Raw genomic sequence first — 22,236 nt, forward strand, 5'->3', positions numbered from 1 at the left:
ACACCAGACTATTTAAGAGCATACAATTAGATTAAGAGCAATAAACTAGTGCTTTATAATACAGCAGAGTGACTATAGTGCGTAACAGTATCTAAAGAGCTAGAAGACTTCTAACACAAACTAGAAAATAATTGAACTGATTATGAAAAGGGTGAGGCAGGGTGATAAGGGAAGAAATATGGGGAGACAGCTAAAACTAAGTATCATTTGAGAGATAGTATAGAAACTTACTTCATAAAATACATGCATATATGAATGCGATCTAATGGAATCATCAAATAATGGGAAAGAGAAAGCCCCAAACTAGACATTTCACCATCAAATGAAACATCCAGTCTCTAGAATGAATTACATCTAACTGAGTTGTTGCCTAAAGGAGACCTATGGAAACCTCCAACCAGGCTATTGACAAGGCTATTTATTGTTTGTTCTTCACAAGCTGATGGTATAGCCTATCACCAAGAGATAATACCTACATAACTCATTCAACATGAAGAAGTTATGCTGATGCTTACATAGAGCCTTCATCCCTACTGATTGGTAAACACCAATGGTACTGGAAGAACTCTGCTCTTACCAGAGGAGAAAGGTAAACACCAACCCAACTACATACCACTTGCTCTACAATGGCAGCCTACAGGATACACTGGTGCAATAGTGGCATAAATGTTTTGGAAGTAACCAACCAGTATCTGAAATTAAGGGCCACTCCATGAAATGCCCAACACTCCTCAGATGGCCAAGAACCTGAGAATAGTTATGCCACAGACCTAGGGGAAATCCAAGCACTACTGTTCTGCTAAAAGAATGCAACAATTAAATGACTCCTAATGACATTCAGCTATCCATCTAAATCAGCATCTTGCTCAGTCGGCATCAAAGAAGCTCCCTCCTGCAGTAGAAGAAACAAATACAGAGCCCCACAACTGAACAAGGTGCAGAGTGAGAGAGCCCTTGAGACACTCAGTCATAAATGAGATGTCTCCATTAAATCTCTCCTGTAAGGTCTCAGGGAACTCTGTAAAAGGGGCAGAAATATCCTAACAGCCAGTGGAAATAGAAGACACCAAGGAAACAAGGCCTTCTATAAGATAAAAAGGTAGATTACTGAATCTACTTTTAAAAATCAACTATTAGTTTTAAGTGTTTTACATTGGATTGGACTTCTGTATATGAATTTTGTATATTGATACAAATTTGAGTATAATTTTGTTAATACATACTGTACATACATTTCTAATCTGGCATTATACCTATACAGTTTATTTAACAATGTAACACAAATATCTAGTCCCTGAAAACTATTATTACCAACTGTTTAGGATAATCAGAAAATGCAGGTTAGTAATTAGTCACATATTATAATCAAACTTGTAGTCACATTAGGTATGTTTTTCAAGGTCAAACAAAAAAAGATATATTTTAGATACATAGGCCATCTTCAAACACTTCAGAGATCTACAGAATATGGCATTCAAGATGTTTTAACAATGAGACATGTCTGCTTCTGCCAGCAGCAATCTATTTTTAGAAAATAATGGGCATGCATCAAAGAAACTCCACATGGAGTTTACTTTGTGACAAGAATGCCCCTGCCTCGACTGTTGACAGTATGCTGTCCTAATTAGGACACAAAAGAAAGTAATTACTAAACTTTGTCAAGACAAGGAGGGACAGCCCTTCAGAATGTCCTACTTCACATAAAGATGTTAGATATGATAGGCCTGTAGGCCACAGAGGAACTTTGGGTGACTGTCCAGGCAGCCAGCTGTTTCTGTCATTACTCAATTTTTTGGAAGTCTCTTGCTTGTACTTTCTGCTTACTCAGTTAATTTTATTTCCTTCTTGGATCTCTGAGGGAGCTGAATATTAGATAGTTATAATTTTCCTTGCTTACCAGACACAGAAAACAAGATATGATAGAAAGTAAATTTTGACTCACCAAGATAAGATAGATATGAAGTATTTCTCTGAATTTGTGAAATGAAAATGAACTATACATTGCAGATGTATTTATTGCCTATATATACTGTATATAATTATCGTATTTACTTATATAGCTTTTCTTATATTAGTTATAGCCTTCTTTTCTATTTTAGACAAAAAAAAAAAAGAGTAGTGTAGTGGCATTTTGTATGTATTTTAATAAATAAAACTTGCCTGAATACCAGAGAATAAAACAGTTCCACTGGTCAGTCTTACAGACCAGGCAGTGGTATTTAATTCCAGCAGCCACACTAGCTAGATATTGAGACCAGGTAGTGGTGGTGCATGCCTTTAATCCCAGCCCTAGAGAGGATTATAAAATGGGAGGAAACTCAGTCTCACTCTCAGATTCTTGCAGGCAGTATCACCATTTTGGACTGAGATAGAGATAAGAGTCAATGGCTGTTTTGCTTTTATGACCTTCAGGTTGAACCCCAACTCCTCTGAGTTTTTATTAACTGTGCTTTACTTCTAGACAAACAGTCAACACATGAATTCAGAGACTGTGATGCTATGCACAGGGACTGCAAAGGTATAAGCCAGTACTGAGAGAAATAGACACAACACCCCCACCCCAATTTAGAAGTCATCTCCAATTGATAACCATTTACAAAGGAAAAAAAAATAGTTTTCTCTAATGGATTTTCAATGGGTATACAAACGACATTTAAAGGTAGGCTGTATGTTCAGCAGGAGATGGGCAACACAAAATGAAGCTAATGATATTTTAGAGTATTCCCCTCCCCTTTTTTTTTCTCATAATGCTTTGTCTGGGCATTTTAAACTTTATATGTCTTTTGTTTATAGATTATGAACACCATTTTCTTCTTAGCTAAGAAAGATATCATAACACAAGGCCAATCATAACAGAACTGGCCAATTATGGGGAAAATTTCAAACAGTCAATCTGTTTTGTTTCAAGTCTGACTATCTTGGCATAGGCATCAAAAATACACTAAAATTCAGCTTAATTAAAATAAATTCTTTAATATAATGCCTACATTATAATAAAGACACTAAGTATAGAAATACATCAGAAAATAAAATTATTATGCAGTGTTAAATCAATGCATGGGACTCATGCTTTAAGTTACGTGTTTCTGTACTATTGTAATTCTAAAGTTTTATTTCTTCAGTACCAAGTAGCACAACTTATAATCAGTTACCTATTTATTAGTGACAGCAACAATCCTAAAAACCTTTTTAAGGAGAGATAGCTACTAAAACTGGCTATTTCGTCATAAAATACTAAATATGCACTTTTTAAAAGTTTCATTCATCTGCTACCACCTTTGTTTCTGGACACAAACCATTCTTATTGAGAGAGTATAGATATGCACATGCTACAGCTCTCATGTGAAAGTCAAAGGACAACTTCAGAAGCTAGCTCTCTCCCACCATGTAGAGCCTGGGGATAAACTCTAGTAAGGCTTACCAATCAACAAACAATTACACAAATGACTTTCTCTGTGTAACAAACATTCTGGCTGTCCTGGAAACTCACTTTGTAAACCAGGGTGTCTGGCCTCAAACTCAGAGGTATGCCTCTGCCTCCCTTGGGATTAATAGAGTGCACCAACACCGTCAAGCACAACTCTACAAATAAAAGAGTTAGTGCTCTAAGGTCTTACCATTAGTGTTTTGTTACCCTAAAGAAAGAGAGGTCAAAATACTGTTAAATTTACTAATAAGCTTCTAAACCAATGCTCTTTTTCAAGATATTATCTTTTATAATAAAAGTAAATTATAGAAAGAATGGCTAGAAAAATCTAGAGTAAATAGGAGTGTGAACTATTATACAATTTTCTTTTTGCTACAATAACAAACACATGTACTCAGGGTAATGGGAGTTCTGCATTGTTGGATACATAGCATTTCAATAATTTTCTGTTTATAAATCTAGTAACCGTGTTCACAAAAAGACCCTTTTCATTGCTTTTCAAAACAACACAATTAATAAGGAAAAGGAAGAGGACATGATTTAACAGTGTGCAAAGACCTGCATTTACAAACAATTTGTCAGTTCAGGTTCCTTATATATCTATAAACATAGTTCATTTAAAATTCCTTCCTTGCAAGGAATCCAAAGCGAACTGTTAGGACACTGAAGAACACACTACTGGGATATAAAGAATGACAGATCCCAAGCTCATTTATCTAAGCAACAAAATAGCTCCATTGGCAACTATTTTCCTAACTTTTTAAAGAGCAGTCAAGGGGAGCTGGACAGATGGCTCAGAGGTTAAGAGTACTGACTGCTCCTCCAGAGGTCCTGAGTTCAATTCCCAGCAGTCACATGGTGGCTCACAGCCATCTACAATAAGATCTGGTGCCCTCTTCTGGCATGCAAGCATACATGGAAGGAATGTTGTATACATAATTAATAAATAAATAAATAAACAAATCTTTTTTAAAAAGAGCAGTCAATATTTGATGTGGGAGTGTCATATTAATCTGTTGATTTCATTGGTTAAGGAATAAAGAAACTGCCTAGGCCCCTTGATAGGCCCTTAGGTGGGTGGAGTAAACAGAACAGAAGGCTGGGAGAAAGAAGCTGAGTCAGGGAGTCGCCATGGTTCTCGCACTCCAGACAGACGCAGGTTAAGATCTTTCCTGGTAAGCCAGCTCGTGGGCTACATAGAATAATAGAAATGGGTTAGATTAATATGTAAGAGCTAGCCAATAAGAGGCTGGAACTAATGGGGCCAGGCAGTGTTTAAAAGAATACAGTTTCCGTGTAATTATTTCGGGGCATAAGCTAAGCTAGCCATGTGGGCGGCCGGGTGCCGGGGACGCAGCCCCGCCGCTCTAATTACAACAAATATTTCCATGTTATTAATAAGAAAGAGATAGCTTAATAAATTATGTGAATTCAGATCACCCTGGTCTATAAAACAAGTTCTAATACAGCCATGGCTGACACACAGAGAAACCTTATGTATGTGTGTTGCAAGCGTGGGGTGGTTTGTTTGTTGGTTGTAGAGCCTCACTTTGAGTTAGATCCCCAGGATCTACAGTGGTAAGTGAGAACCACTTAAAAAAATTACTTTCTTTTCATTTTCCATTAAAAAGAAAAAAACAGTATGTACCAACACAAAAGAGTAAAGAGTGAGGGAGAAAATGACGGGAAGAGGAAACACAAAAACAGAGATAACTGGATAATTTCCCATGAGACATAAATCTCAAATTTATTTTTAATATCTTAAAGATTCCCAAATATGTTTGTTAGTTTAAATTAGCAAAGTGTGAAAAGCTCAGCTTTCACTAAGAAAACAGTTTTTACAATGTTCTAACAAAGTTTTACTATGCGAATTAACTTTTCTACTGAGGGGAAAAAGCCAGAAGAGAACCTAGTGTACAGGCAATTCAAATAATGAGCTCCCACTAAGTGTACTTTCCCAACACAGTAACAGCTTCACAGACCTCCAACGTATTACCCATCCCCTTCCAAACACGGTCTCTTCACATAGCCTTGACTGCCCTGGAGCTCACTATGTAAACTAGGTTAATATCAAACTCAAGAGATTTGCCTGCCTCTGACTCTTGAGAACTGGGATTATAAGGATGTGCAAAAATGTTCAACTTACTCAATTTTTAAGAAAAACACAAGCCAAAAAATAAAATCACTAACATATAACAACCCATTCTTTATTAACAAATGTAAATGATAAAAATTACTTACTGCAGGTACCAGTAACTTCTTCACTTCTTCAACTGCTCTCTTCAGCTTGATTTCTGCTCTGTTCTGAGCATCTTCCACAGTGATTAGTACATGTAAATCTTCATTTAGATGCTCCCAATTAGGCTTGCCTCTGTTTTGCTCCTCCTAAAAAATTTTTTTACAAAGCTCAATGTCACTAATACCATTTTCCAAAGACAGAATATATATTCTGTAACATGACCCTATTGCTACTTGCTTAAAGCCATGTTTCTATTATTCTACTACAATGATATTACAAAGATTTTCAATTATTTCCCAAACCCAAACCAAAGCCTGGCAATGGGACTAGTCAGTCAAATGAGAACTCAATAAATATCCATGCTGCGCCTACTATGTATCCAGCTGAGGTTTTAAGTGACCAAGACAACCATGAGTGATAGTGCTGCTGCTCTAGGAGTCCTGCAGAGCCATTTCTAAAGCATAATGAGTGACTTCTTTACTTATAAGAAAACAAAGTTATCAAGGTTGAACAAGTCATTTACCAATACCACAGCAAACAAGCTGCTAATTTAGGAGATGAATCAAACTTATTCTCCAATTGAGTGTGCTTCCATTCATTACAACACTTTAAATAACACTGGTTCTAGTCAATACTAGGAAAAGTATTTTGAAAAATAAGTTCCATCATGTAAAAGAAATACGTACTGTTTGATGTGACTATTTCAAGTAGTAATTATGGCAAAAATAAACCATAGCCAATGACTGTTGTAATTGTTTAACTGTATTTCTACTGACCTTTACTTTTAAAAATGAACTATTCAGTTGAATGGAGCACTCTTGTTCTTGCCTACACTCCATTGAAAACCATGCACACGTGGGTAGCACTAAATGGACGCAGTGGGTTTTTAAAAAAATAAAACTAAAAAAGATGGACATGAAGTCTGAAGATCAATGTATGTATGGGAATCCCGGGGGAATTGGACGGGGTTAGATTTGATGTTTTATTGTATACACATACAAAATTTTCAAGTATTAAAGCAAAAATGAAATATACAGTCTACTCTTGCATTGTATCAAGTCCTAAATACATGTTTCGTAGGTGACTGACTGTCTCTCACTTCTGTGATAACTTCTGGTTACCAAGCAAGGAATATATGTACATGTTGAAAGCCTTATCAAACTACTTGTAAGATGAGGGCAGGTAGCCAAATACAGACTTAGGCAACTTATGAATGTACAAAGTCTTAAACTTGAAAAACAATTTAAGATTTTGAGTGTAAATATGACCGGTACACAGACAAAACAAATTATCAGAGGTAAAAATAAAAAGATCTTTTTTGTCAGACCTTTCTTGTAAAGAACATTAGTCTGTTACTGTGATTGCAGTCAAAAGAAGTAAACTGATACAGTAAAACAGGCTTTTCTATTACATTTCACATTATTGGGGACAAACAATAAAGACAAAAGTAAGATCTACTAAGTACCAAGTTTTATCAACTAGTGACTTTAGTAGGAAAATGTACCTACATAGTCAAGGCTAAATGAATCTCAAGAAAAAGTAGCAACAATCAAACATTATGCAAACTAGTTAGCCTAGAGCCTAACTATTTTCAGTATTACATCACACCACATTCCTTTTAACACATATTGGCAAAGCTAGGTTCCTGGTGGTTACTGTATTTTAAAAGTACTTCCATGAAGACATCAATGTGAAATAAAATGGTGGCAATGCATCATCGGAAAATCTAAAGAGTACACAAGAAAATAACTACAAAAGCAATCAATAAATATTAACTGTGGCTACTTAAAATATTTTCAATTTTAAGATTATATAAATACCAATTCAGTTACTTGTCAATATTTAATAAATAAAGGGATGGGCTCTTTCTTTTTACCTAGGGTACACCATAAAGAGATGTGAGTGCAAAGAGTCAATGAATCAAGAAACTGGGACCCCAGGAGTCATTTACATGGCAAAGAATACAACACACACATAATACTTTTGTGGCAAGACTCAATTTAAAAATCAAATTTTAATGTTAAAGAATGTTTTTATTTCCCACCAAAGTTTTAATTTATTTGTTTACTCGTTTATATATTTATTTATTTGTTTGTTTTTGGGGGACAGGGTTTCTCTGTAGCTTTGGAACTAGTGCTTGTAGACCAGGCTGGACTCGAACTAGATCTGCCTGCCTCGGCCTCCCAAAAGCTGGGATTAAAGGCACCACTACACTGAAAATTTTATTTATTTTTATCCCCCTGGTAGACTTGGGGAAAATTTCTGTATTACCTTGTAAACTAAAAATGTATCCATGTCTAAATAAATTACTCTATCTATCTATCTATCTATCTATCTATCTATCTATCTACCTACCTACCTACCTACCTACCTACCTACCTACCTACCTACCTATCTATCTATCTACCTGGGATTTTCATTTCTAGCCAAGACAAAGAAGCAGAAGCAGCAAGACTCACTCCTCACTCTACTGACACAACCAAAGACAACAATCACAAACTAGAAATTAGAGACTGAAGAAGAGAAATGGCAATGGTGAAGGCGCAGGGACCAACCTGCAACTACCCAACTTCATGGCTTTAGTCTTGGTCCACACACCTGTGAGTCCAGGAGAAGGAAAGCAGGCAAAGCTGAAGAGGGCTGGGGAGCTCTCAAGCACTACAGGCAACAGTTCCTAATGCATGCTAGGGAGAGAATTCTAAAGGCCAGGAAGCAACCACAGGATTCCACATCACAAAGTACCTAGCTCTCTCACATGGAGCTAGACTGAAACATCTCATGATTCACCAACAGCATACCAAAGGGAAACAATTTAACTTAGTATGAGCTACAGTATTGCCTAATAAATTACAAAACCAAGAACTAAGGGAACCACAAAAAAAAAAGAAAAAGAAAAAAAAAAAACTTAAGGGAACTAAACATTTCCAACTACCTCAACCACTTGCCAGGAAAAAAAAAAACAATAAACTAAGTGGCATTTTTAAGAGTAATAGGATATCTTCCCAACAATGTAAAATTCTCTATCTGCTGTCTAGTCAGAAATTAACAGTCACCAGGGCTGGGGAGATCACTAGGTGAATAAAATGCTTGCTCTGTATGCACAAGAACTAAGTTCAGATCCCTAACTCTATTAATAATAAGTAAGTAAGTAAGTGTGGGCATAGAGGGCTCACTGGTCAGCCAATCTATCTGATACAGTGGACTCCAGGTTCAGAGAGAAACCTATTTCAAAAAATAAATGGGTACTATACTGAGCAGTGGTTGCTCTTCAAGAGAACCTGGTTCGACTCCAAGAACATGGCAGCTCACAACTACCTTATCTGAAACTTCAGACCCATGACATTTGACTCCCTTTTCTGGCCCCTGTTGGCATTGTACATACATGCTGTATAGACATACATGAAATAAAAAGTGAATGAATGAATGAGGTAGAGACCTGGGGAGAAAGATGCTCAACCTCATGCTACTGCCTTTGTGTACACGCACACACGTGAACGAACACATACACAGAATGGTGGTGGTGGTCATTAAAGATTGTATGAGATGAAAAAGGTAATTTAAAACAAATCTACTCATAACAAATGTTATAATAAAGGCTTCAAAAGCTATTATGTCTTTATAATGTATACATACACTAGCAGGAGATACAAAAACTAATTCAAAACATATCAGAAAAGATTAAAAATAAAACTGAAACCATGACTTACCAAGGAAATTTTTATTCATAGAAAACACAAAAGTCAAAGAACTTAAAAAAAAAAAAAGATATTACCTGCCTTGTAGGAACAAAGAATAGGTTGCAATATAATCTGCCATTATGCTTTAATTTACTGGAGGAATAAATTTCTGAGTGATAAAATTTTTGAGTCTTTAGAATTCTGTTTTGCTATTCTAACCATATTTGAGTGAGATTCTAAGCACATCTTGGGAGGAACACAGACACAACAGATTAAAAAGTTTAGTCTTGTTTTTTAAGACTAATTTTTATCTTCTAAGGTCATGTCAAATTCCTTTCTCGCAAGCCATTTTCTAGGTTAAGTGAAAAGTATCAAGAATTGGGAGAAAGCACATGACAAAACAGACATCTACATAAAATACCTTTTCTTCAAAGAGAGGACCATTCATAAAATTTCAAGAGGACTGACATGTAGTCATTTAGCACAGAGAACTCTTCCCAATTGCAATCATGATGTTTCTTTTTTTTTTAAATGTAGCTTTAAGGCACTTTCAGTGGACAACCATTTCTTTAAAATAAATGAAAAATTATCTACTTATTATTTTAAAGCTGCTACATCTAGTGACCTAAAAGTAGGATTTAAAACACCATTTTAAACATTTGAGACACAACTACTGTTTTGATTATGTGGTATCAAGTCTGCCAGTTTAGCAGTTTGAGACTCAGTTCTAATTACAGAACTTGTTTAAATAAAGGAATTTGGTAACATGAACAGCATCAGAGTAAACTGACTGTCCACCCTGGAAAGACTCTGTGAAGTTTTAATCTCCAGTCAGGCAAATCAGAACAAGATATCTGTCCTCTTGTGCTCTTAAGGTGAAAGCTCTCAGGATTAAATCCCTTGGAAAATGATTTTATAAATCTAAATATACTGAAACAGACCAGTTTCTAACAAGTTTTATCTTTAGGTCAAATATCAAAACCCAACAATTTTCAGTTATATATATTATCTTAAGTTAGTTTAAGAAATATGTATTTAATTAGTGAGGAAAAAAAGACCAAGAATTTAAGGAGAGCAAGGGAGAAAAAGATGGGAGGGTCTATAAAGTGATGGAAGGAAGAAATGTTATAATCTCAAAAAAGGAAAGCATTTGAGCAGAAAAAACTGGACATAAAGTACATTCCACACTGTACAATTCTTCCAGTCATAAAGCTAACCTCAAATCCTATTTCTTAAATTTGAGTCAAAACAAAAATCCTGCTTTGCAAACAAGAAAAATTTACTCATACATAAATACCAGAATAATTCTTATATTTAGTTTATTGAAACTGTTTTAAGAAAAATATAGACAGCAAGAATTAAGCAAATCCTCATTAAATTGAGTCTAGACAAGAACAACTGTTCATTCAAAAAATTTGTATTATTTAATGTCAATTGTTTTCTTAAGTTTAAAACAGAAGATGCCGGGAGTGGGTGAAGTATGTTCGCAGTCCCAGCACAAGAAAGAAGCAGGTAGGAGAATTCAGTTTGAAGCTAGTTTGATAGTAATAAATCCCACCTTAGTCTGAACTACACAGTAACACCCTGAAACACACACACACACACACACACACACACACACACACCAACTATGGATATAAGAACTGACCCCAGTGCTGAATCTTTACACAATATACCTAAGAGTGTCTGGTGTACAATGAATAATTTATTACTCTACTCTTCGTTTTCACAGATTTGAATCTTTTATATCTTCGTGAGTGTTCTAGATATTAATTTCCATTATTTGTTATTAACAGCTCTATATTCAACTGATGAAATATCAAATGTATTAGTTCCTAACATTTACTCTGCTAGCAAATACTAAACCCAGTTTTATCATCATGTACTTTAACTCACTATATTAGGCTAACATATAACATATTTATGCTAGAAATTACTTTCTAAAATATACAGGAAAGTATTTTGCATGTAATAAATACTGAAGAAACATTTGATAATAAATTATTTTACTATAAACTGAAAATAGCAAGTAACACAAAATATACTGGCTAAACATTAATTTATGCCCCGGTCTGTGTGATCTATTCTATTATGAAAATGTTACTTCACAGCTGCCCTTGTGGCATTTTGAACCCATCACTACCAAACAATTGCAGAATGACTTGAATTGAGTGCAACAGATCCAAGTGGTGCTGGTTCACATCTTTAATCCCAGTGTTTGGGAGTCACACACTTTTAATCCCAGCACTAATGAGCTAGAAACAGGAGCGATATGGCTGGGTGGAGAGAAGAATATAAAGGGGAAAAAGACAGGAACTCCGTGGAGTGTGGAGTCTGAGGATTCGTGGAGACAGGACCTCACCCTTTCATTCTGAAGATCTGCTAAAGGTAAAAAGTTTTTCAAGTGATTGGCTGCTTTGTTTTTCTGATCTTCAGCTTGAACCCCAATATCTGTCTCTGGGTTTTTATTATTCGTACCACACCTTGGCAAGATAATAGGTACATAATTTATAACTGTTTGGATTCCATGGTGCCAAGCACTCATCACATATTACTATGATTATATGATTACTGGAGTACTAAGTACACAGAAAATTTTGAAATGTTAAATTTCTTTTCTTGATTGTAGTTTTTTTCCTTAGTATCAAAGTTAGAATCAGTAATTTTTTTTTTTTAGAATCAGTAATTTTTTTAACAAAGAGTATCAGACCATGGTTAAATAGACTCAGTAAATAAATATTTTGTAACGTTTAAGATTATCTTAAAAGTTATCTGCTTTTGCCTGAAAATTCATAGCTAGGTAACCAACCAAGATCACAGAGGTAATCTACAGCAACATTTTAAAACTCTACAGGTATTTCTACTGTACAGCTAGGAGACCGAAGGCAGACACAGGAAGGGAACACCTCTATACTTATTTAATGATCTGAAAGAAATACCATCTGGTAGAGGTAAATATATAGTTAATTCTGGATTATTCAAATGGCTACTGATTTTATGAGCAGTCCTTTCTCTAATATTTAAAAAAATCTTCACTACAATATTTCACATACCCATATGCAGGCAGAGTTTCTCTATGTCTTGACAGCCACTCCCAAATAACAATTCATATTCTTAATATTAATTATACAAGTTTGACCAAAAGTTTAGGTTTGTCTCCAGCTAGCTCTTACAACATATATTAACCCACTTCTATTAATCTATGTGCTGCTCCGAGGAGCCTCATTTACCTCATCTATGAAATTTCCATGTTGTTTCTACCAAGTCTGGCTTGTGCCCACCCTTCTCCCCAGCATTCTGCCTAGCAACTGACCAATCAGGTTTTTGTTAACAATGAGAACACATTTTCACGGTTTTCAGACGGATTATTCCATGGCACCAATACTTGTGTGTTTTTTTTTTCTAAAAGATCTATTTTACATAATTTGAAAACTGAAAGATTCTCTGGGCATTTCTCATTTCATACATCTATTATACAAAACCTATAAAACTAAGACTTTGCTTCTGATATTTCATTTACATTTGGCTAACAAAATAACTACAGAAATTTTTCATATATTTTTTCTGTAATCTGAACAGCAAAGCAAAACCATAACACAGTCCAGTTAGTGCAGAAAGGCACAGTGTCATGCCCATCCATTTCTCTTCAATGTTTTCATTTCCTTTGGGTGTTTTTGCAACATCATCCCTCAGAATCAGACAGGTGCTTATTTTTTTTTTTTAAATTTAAAGGCATCATTTAAAAAACATTCTTTAATGATGCTGTTAGCAAAGCCCGTGTCAAAAGCATGAACAGTGTAGGGCTAACAGAGGCCATGCCAAAATAAAGTACCAATGTCAACCATCTCACCAACTCCCCATTTTATAAGGTTTACAGGTAAAAAGTTTCATGAATCCTCCTATGTCTATGTAAGTTATAGTTACATATTAAAATTTTATAACTTCTAAGAAACCACTTTTGAAAATGCCAAAAATTACTTGCCATCTAAAAATCATATTACATTTGCAACTTTTTTACTGGCATAAAACTGAATTTTAGAAAATGTTCTATATATGATCTATGTTATAATATTAATTAATTGCTATTAAATGTTAGCCACCACATTAATGATTTCCCTGGTCATGGACAGCTCCACTCTATTTAAGACAAGAATATATAAATTACATAAATCATAACTTTGCTCAGACCAAAACCTACATGACCTTCACACTGAATATATTAACATATGAGTTTGAGCTCAACACCAACAAAACCACTAAGAGCTAGGTAGAACACAGGGGCCCGGCTGATCTATATCTTCCAGAAATAGCTAACACCACTATTTCTTAGTCAACAATGAAATTAACCAAAACATGGGAGCTACTGTTAGAGTGATTATTTGGTGTGGATTCATAAGTTGTGGTTGGTGCCTTAGTTAGGTTAACTCTAGCTGCCAGGATTCCCATTTAGGCTTACTGCTTAGGGTAGCCCATAAAATGATTTGTTCCTTCTCAAGAGCAGAAAGACAAATGAGTAAAATCATGTATGGCTTTCAAATTCCTGGCTCTGAAATCCTTCACTGTGTTCTTCCTAATGTTTTCACAACATCTACACCTAATTCTACTGATCTGCAGCATTTCAGTCATTCTAAGAAATTTCTTTTTTTATAGTTTATCTACTATACATTGTGTGTATGACATAATAGGGGTGCAGTTGCCCAATCCTGCAAGGGAACAACTTTTGGAAACTGATTGTCCTTTCCACTGTGGATCTGCAGGGGTTGAATCAGTATCAAATCTGCACAGCAAGCATTTGCCCACTCAGTCGTCTCAAGGATAAATTCTAAGTCATGTAAGTGCCACAGCAACATTTTTGAAGCCTGGCATGTCTTACTAATGTTGTGAGGCATCAGTCAAACACTGCTGTTCTTGCACAGCCATTGCTGCTGTGATCCCCATGCTTTAAATCCTCACCAAGATGCCCAGAGAGTAATGCTTAGCCATTTTTCCAAACCAGTTTCTAGTGACAGAGGATATTAAGAAGGCTGCAAAGACAATGAGGTAGGACCATCTTGTCTGCTGCTTGCTTAGAAGGTCCTGGGTTCCTTGGTTAATGCTCCCCTTTACAAATATGGCAGAAGCAGAGGTAACAGCCCTTTGCATCCCTGGTACACACGAGACTCAGCTATAAATATTGTTCCTGCTTTTGTTGTCAACCAGAAAGTCTACTTCCAATCAGGAAGCACTCACTGGTCTTCGATAAATGCCGCACATCGGGAAAGGGGCTGGAGGTTGAGTTTACAGACGCAGAGACAGATTGACACATTGACCTCCAAACGCTGGTTCAGAAAGCCCCAAGAATGTCCCTTTATTGTGTTCAGGGGCAGATTATATAGAGGTAGCCATGCACCAGCCAAACCCACCAGAAACCACTCTCCTGCCATCAGGAACTCCTGAAGGTCTTGTGCTCAGAGCAGCTGTAGGCACTCAGATCAGGGGAAAACAAACTGTTTACAAGAAATCCAGGATCTGTGGTCTTACTGCTCCCAACATCTCCCCCCTAATTTTTTTTTTTTTTAAATAAAACAGAAGACCCTCCTGTCCACACAGCCTTTTGGTCTATACTGCACCTAGATTCACTTTGGCCAGCACTCTATTGAACCTGTACTCAGGAGTGACAGCATCTCCTCAGGAGAATACTGGCTTTTGGGAAACACAAGAGAACAACTTAGGCCTGTAAAACAGATAGATTCAAGTATCCCAGAGCCTTTAAATTTGGACTTTCAAATTTAAATTAAGAGACTGCCCTATTGTAGGAGCAGGTAGACTTATGGCTAGTACAACAAATGTCTAGTTCACATCTGTTAATATTGCTAATGCCTCTTATGTGGTGAAACAACTCAATGGTTACTTGAATAGCCCTTGAAACGTTACAATTAGCACACCAGATTCTAACTGTTTAGCCAAAGGGATGGTTGAATACCATAGCCCAAATGGGAGGTTGGGACTAGTGGTGATTGGGGACCCTACTGCTGGCAATCTTAACGCCTGTTGCCATGGGTATTCATTTCTGAATTCTGTGTAAGATCAGACAACCCATGAGAATGCAGCATATGGTCACTTAGCAAGTCCTTCTGAGCCTGTTGGCCAGTAACTCGAACATACTCCATGTTTGGTTGCAAATACTGCTCCCAACAGATAAACATGTGTTGAATTGTGGCAACAAACTAACTTGTTAGTTAAGATAAAAACCAGACTTTTCATAGTCCCTGACAGCAACACATATTAAAACTTCATTCTTAAAGTTCCTATATTATCAACACTTATGACAGCACAGACTACTATGACATAAAAAAACACGATTAACAATAAAGACACTTCTTCCTTTAATGTGTATCACAGTAAACAATGAAAAGATTAAGCCAACAAAAAGCTATTAAAATGATACGACTATTAAAGATAATAAATTCATTGTTTTTCAATTTAATGCATATTTTGCTAATTTTCACAAAAACATCATGAGTTCATCTTCAGTATCCTTGTTCAATAAATTCCATACCTATCAGAACAGGTTCTTTATTGCTTTCCTTCTCCTAACTTTTCATCTACTTCAGTGCTCTTTATAAAGTGAAAACACATCTCTCTGAGGAACACTCTTAATTTTACATCTCAAGCTGATTTCTAACTTATACCCTCTACTGTTTAAGAACAGACTGGAAACTTTGAGACTCCTGAATCTAACAAGATTTTCCGTATAGAACAAAACACAGTGAGCATGCCTAGCATCCAACATACACTTCAGTGTTCTCATTGGATCTGCTTCACTGCGAAAATGTGTGCCTTAAAGTATTTCTGGTACTTTCTACTTTACATATTTTTAAGGCATGGTATTTGGTAAATACAGCTTTGTGACCATAATCTTTTATCATATCCTAGAAATTTCTATACAAAGAATTAAGCCCAAAAAAAAAGTTTTAAATTGTTTTCTGTTCTAAATGCTTTCTTTTATTATAACAAAAACCCAGAGACAGATATTGGGGGTTCAAGCTGAAGATCAGAAAAGCAAAGCAGTCAACCACTAGAAAGATTTTTCATTTCTACCAAATCTACAGACCAAATGGGCGAGGTCCTGTCTCCATGAATCCTCAGGCGTCACACTCCATTGAGTTCTTGTCTCTTCCCCTTTACATTCCCCTCTCCGCCCAGCAATATTAAAATTGCTCCTGTCTCTTGCTGGGATTAAGAGTGAGTGAGTCCTAAACACTGGGATTAAAGGTATGAGCCACCACCACTGGATCTGTTTCTGGATCAATCTTGTGTAGCCCAGTGTAGCCTTACTCACAGAGATCTGCCTGCCTCCCTCTCCTGAGTCATGGGATTAAAGGTGTGTGCCACCACTGCCTGGCCTTAGCTTTGCATTTTGATCTTCAGGCAAGCTTTATCTATTCAAATAGAAAGAAAATATCACTATAATTTCTTACTTTTTATAATAATTTGTTTTTTAGAGAATCTATTCTTATCTAAATTTTTTAATATTTGTCCCAGATTTCCTCATATAGCAAGATATACTCGCACATACCTGAAATTTCAGAGCTAATGATGTACAGATAGGAGGATCACGAGTTCAAAGTCATACTGGGATACATGAGACTCTGTCTCAAAACAGTTCAATACATGTATTTCCTCAAAAAGGTCTTTAGGATATATCATGCTCCATTTTTTCAGATACTAGTTATCAGTATTCTCTACCTGTTGTGAATCAACCTAATTAGAAGCTTTACCTCCTGTGCTGACATTTGAAATACAGATATTCAGTTTCGTCACATTTCTTTATTGTCCTTTTTCAATTTCAGTTAACTTCCATTTTACAGCTCTTAGTTTCTTTTTAGTTATACTAAGCTGGTGTTTGCTGTTTCTAAGCCAGAAAATATTTATAAATAAAATTCTCCTTTAAACAAGTTTTTACCTCATAAATTTTGCTGTCTTGTAATTTTATACTCATTCAACTAAAACTATTTTCTGGTTTCCACCCTATGACTTGGCCAATGTCACAGAGTTGTGCTGCTTATTTTCAAAATATTTGGTACTTCATTCCTTGATGGCCAAAGATTACATTATAAAATTTTCATCTTTTCTTACTCCAAGACATAACATAGGTTCCATTCTAGTGCACTTAGAAGAAAATGTGAATTTCCCAATGATGAGGTATGCCCAGAAGGCCAAGGTGGTAGGGATAAAGTCCATCTTCTCTTCACCCAGTGACTTAAAAACTCCTTCTGACTGTGAAATTACTCTTTCTACTTTTATCTAATTTTGACTTATGTTTTAAAAGTTCTGTATTTAGGCTGTTAAGTTCTGATAAATCATTACAAAGTATTCCCTTTATTTCCTCTTGAAACTACTATATTTTACATCAGAGACACTTACTAGTTTCTAGAAATGCTGTTCCCATGTATCTATTTCAATCTCCCTCTATCTTCCTATTCAGTATTCTTTCCTTGTGGCATAGCTCTTAATGTGCTTTCATGAAAGCCTCTGTGCTCTGAGGTGCATTTCTACCACTGTTACGTAAGCAATTTCTAACAGGGCAGAAGCTGCAGCTCCATTTGAAATTTTCTCCATGTACATCTATTCTGTGGTTCTCGGTTTTCCTTTCCAGACTCTTACCTATCAGATCCATCAGAATTTTTTATTCATTTATTGTATTTTTTTAAATATTTATTTATTATGTATACAACATTCCTTCCATGCCTGCCTGCATGCCAGAAGAAGGCACCAGATCTCATTATAGATGGTTGTGAGCCACCATGTGGTTGCTGGGAATCGAACTCAGGACCTTTGGAAGAGCAGGCAATGCTCTTAACCTCTAAGCCATCTGTGTTCCTGGTTGTATGTCTGTGTTACAGGTGTGTGTGCAGAAACTACCACCAGAGGTGAGAAGACATCAGATCCCCTAGAACTAGAGCTACAAGTGATTGTGAGCAACCAAGTGGTGCTAGGAGTCCAACCCTAGTCTTCTGCAAGAGCACCAAGTGCTCTTAACAACTACTGGACCATCTCTTCGGCCCCTGTTGGAATATGTTCCATAAGTGCATTGTACTTTTTAACTTTAGTAGCTTTCTAATTATACTTCTTAAAGAGCAGTATTTTTATGGTTGTCATCATGAAAAGAAAAGTTACAAATTAGATTTTTTAAAAATACTTATTTATTTATTTATTTATTTATTTATTATGCGTACAGCATTCCTTCCATGTATGTCTGCAGGCCAGAAGAGGACACCAGACCCCATTACAGACGGTTGTGAGCCACCATATGGTTGCTAGGAATTGAACTCAGGACCTTTGGAAGAACAGTCAGTGCTCTTAACCTCTGAGCCATCTCTCCAGCCCCCTACCTACTAAAGAATTCTTTATATTAAATTTTCCGGCTGGGTGGTGGTGGCGCACGCCTTTAATCCCAGCACTAGGGAGGCAGAGGCAGGCGGATCTCTGTGAGGCCAGCCTGGTCTACAAGAGCTAGTTCCAGGACAGGAACCAAATAGCTACAGAGAAACCCTGTCTCGAAAATAAAAAAATAAAAAAATAAAAATTAGATTTTAATTTTATATGATCTACATACATTTACTTGTTTGCTATTTCACATAATGTGTAGAAATTTTGTAATCACATAGGTCAACATATATTTTCACATAATTTAAGAAATCTATATTATTAAATAACCATTATCTTTTATAAAGAAATTATAATGTATCCAGTAAGGCCTACTTATCAGGATATTTACTATTACTGGTGTTAGCCACTTCCTTCTAAGCAACCAATTTTCAGTTATTATAATTTTTCATTAGTCTAAAGGACACTCATTCACATTTCCTAGTGTAATCAGCATGCTGACAATCAGTTCTTATATCTTATTTCACTTTCACTTAAGAGTCATTTTTTTACTAGTTAGATAATTCAGGTATTTGTGTTCTTTTTAACAGTCTCGTTTTTAGAAGCTATTTTCCTCTTTCCATTTATTTTCTGCTAAATTTCAGTCATTTAATGTTTTGTATATAATTTTCTTTTCTCTCCGCTTTAAAGATTTTTTAAAAATGTAATAGAAACAGAGAAAATGGGGTGCGGGGGAGGCTCTAGAAGAAAAGGTACAGGTTAGTGACTTGGGGAAAGTATATATTCAAAAGCACCAAGGTTTGTTACTAAAGCACTGTCTCCCTATGTACATATACTCTTGAGGACTTCAGTTCAATCCCCAGAATCTGGGCAAAAACATCAGGCTCAGTGTTATCATAATAATTCTAGCACTAGTAGGTGGGGACAGGTGGCTTAACATCACACCAATCAGAGATCCTACTCAAAAAATAAGGGACAGTATCTGAGTGATGACAACTAGGGTTGACTTCTGGACTTCACAAACACACACATGAACACAGCCACACACAAAAAAGGGAGGAGGGGATACTAAGGGTAGGAAAGTTTCAGCAGGTAAGACAAGTGGCAATAAAATAGCCTGGTAACCTGAGTTTGGTCTCGGTGAAAAGCAACTCATTAAGTTGTCCTCTATCTCCACAAGTGTGTGCCACACAGCACAGATATGCCTCGGCACACAGGCAGGTGTGTATGTGTGCACATACATACTATGCCTGGCTTCAACTTCATGAGTGTAACTGAAACATCTGTTAATTCCACCTCAACTAACAGTTTAAATAAAAAAAATAAGGCTTTTTTTTCTAAGAATGAGGGAAATTTTTCAGAAAACCATTAGTGTTCTTAAAAATAAAGTTTAGTAATTCTAAATTTTAGGTGTAGAATAAACTTTTTTCAAGAAACAGGAAAAACTTTTGAAATAGGAAAAAAAATAGTTTAAGGTGATAATGGTTTTGTGGTTTTGTTTTTTGAGTGGGAGGGAGTTTCAGGCATTTCAATAGTCTCCTGGCTCAGCCTAAATCCTTGAATCTTAAGGACATTGGTCTCATGCTGAACCTATGTTTTTCACAGGTACTGAATGACTAAGAAGAACTGGCTTGACAGTAATTGAAACTAAAATGTTTTAAGCCTTTGTTATATATGTAAATTCAATGTGAAAATATAAAAAGAGCTGTAGGTAGTCTGAAAACCTTGAAATTAATGGCTATAAAGTTTCAATGGCATTTAAGGACTTTAAGGATATAACGTCTCTCAAATTAATAATACAGTGAAAAATCTACAATAACCCAAAGACTCATATTATGGCAAACAGGTTAACCTCAAAGAGCTTTTAAAAACAACAACAACATAAAAAAGCTGTCAACTAACAGTTTGGGAGGGGAGGGGGTTCTTCCCATCAGAAAACCAAGTATATTCTAGCAGTAGTTCTAGTTGAGTGAGGTCAATAGTGTAACCACTGCTCTCCATGTCAAACAAAGCAGGTAACTGACAGTCGTTCTGGCACCATCCCTTAACCAAAACACACAATGGATACACAGCAATGGCTCAGAGCTCCAATGTGTGTCAGAGTCACATTCACTTCTGTATTACACAAGCACACATTTACTGCTCAGCCAGACACCTATAATTAAGCACAAGAAGACTATAATGCTAATATTCAGGCTAGCTTGCAAGTTTAGAGTTCCCCTCCTCCCCAGAAGGATGATTGCCTTTCATTTTAAAGTTTGAAGTAGCTACAGTTCACTTAGTTTTGATTACATAGCAATTAGATATGCAAATACACAGATCCAGAAAAATACATTTTCAGGCTTCAGATTGTGAGCAATCAGGCCCATTCTCTTCTCTTGTACATACAAGGAAACTCATTAAACAACTATTGTCTCAGGGCATGTCTGCCTCAAAAGCTCCCCCCCACACACTTTGGTAATGTCATAAACAACCTGAATACACTGCAGCTGCCATCTATCTTTCTTTTGGTGACTTCCTAAATGTGTACTCGAAAGCACTGCATGGGAAGCATGGAAAATTACCAGAGAAGAATATACATGTTCTAGCCTTAACACCAAGTTACTAAGGTTAGATGATGCAAGACCTGTCATCACAAAACTGACTAAAATTACTTTTTAATATACAGTTTTAAAAATTATTGTGTATTAGCTCATGTCTGAAATCTAAACATACTAGGTAAGTTGAGGAAGAAGAACTGTCTTTAGTTTTGAGACTAGTATGAACTATTTAATAAATTCCAGGCTAGCCTGAGCTACAGAATGCAATCCTATCATTAATTTTTTTTCTACTAAATGATATCAGTAATTAATAAGCTAAAACAAGTGGGGTCAGCAAGATGGCTCAGCAGGTAAAGGTGCTTGCCACATAAGCCTGGCAACCCAAGTTTGGTACCCAGAACCCAAATAAAGATGGAATAAAAAAAAAAAAAACAATTCCACAGTTGTCCATTCACCTACACACCTACACACACACAAACATTGTACAAACATATCATTCACAAAAAATATACACAGCCAATAATAATAAACAAATAAATATTTAAATACTATAAATACTCAGGGCCCAGACTTAAAACGCTTGTATATACATCTGTGATGTGGTGAATGATAAGCATGGGGGAGTTTGTTCCATTTTAAAATTATTTCAAAAAAGCAAGTTAAAAAAAGACATTACATACTGCTAAGCCTTTATTTTTCCAGATTTACTAAACAGATTTTGCCTGAAAAAGTCATTCCCAAACAACAAAATGTTATCAGTGAAAATAGAACTCACTTTTCCTGTACAAAAGGAGCCATTTGTCACCACTGAGGACTTCAACCGAATCATACAACTGTTCAATTTTTCCTCTCTTATGGTTTCATTTTTAAAACTGTATGTAAGCTGGTGGTGTGTTATGGTCTAGATTTGCTGCCCCAAATTCAGAGTGAGAAAACCCACAATAAAACAATGGCAAGTTGGATCTTTGAGGAGGTAGTCTGGCT

The 22,236-nt window shown here is 36.0% G+C and overlaps 1 protein-coding gene across 6 annotated transcripts in view; it reads right to left on the reverse strand.

Moving 5' to 3' along the window:
• The window catches only part of Qki (QKI, KH domain containing RNA binding), a 90,330-nt gene that overhangs the window by 30,545 nt on the left and 37,549 nt on the right, over positions 1-22,236 (reverse strand). For all 6 annotated transcript variants that reach the window (XM_013352273.2, XM_026787395.1, XM_026787391.1 and 3 more), the window contains exon 3: positions 5,669-5,812. In XM_013352273.2, the coding sequence (XP_013207727.1) occupies positions 5,669-5,812 (144 nt within the window). The remainder of the gene's footprint in view (positions 1-5,668; positions 5,813-22,236) is intronic.

Source organism: Microtus ochrogaster, linkage group LG9 (genome assembly GCF_000317375.1).
Source record: "Microtus ochrogaster isolate Prairie Vole_2 linkage group LG9, MicOch1.0, whole genome shotgun sequence".
Taxonomy (NCBI): domain Eukaryota; kingdom Metazoa; phylum Chordata; class Mammalia; order Rodentia; family Cricetidae; genus Microtus; species Microtus ochrogaster.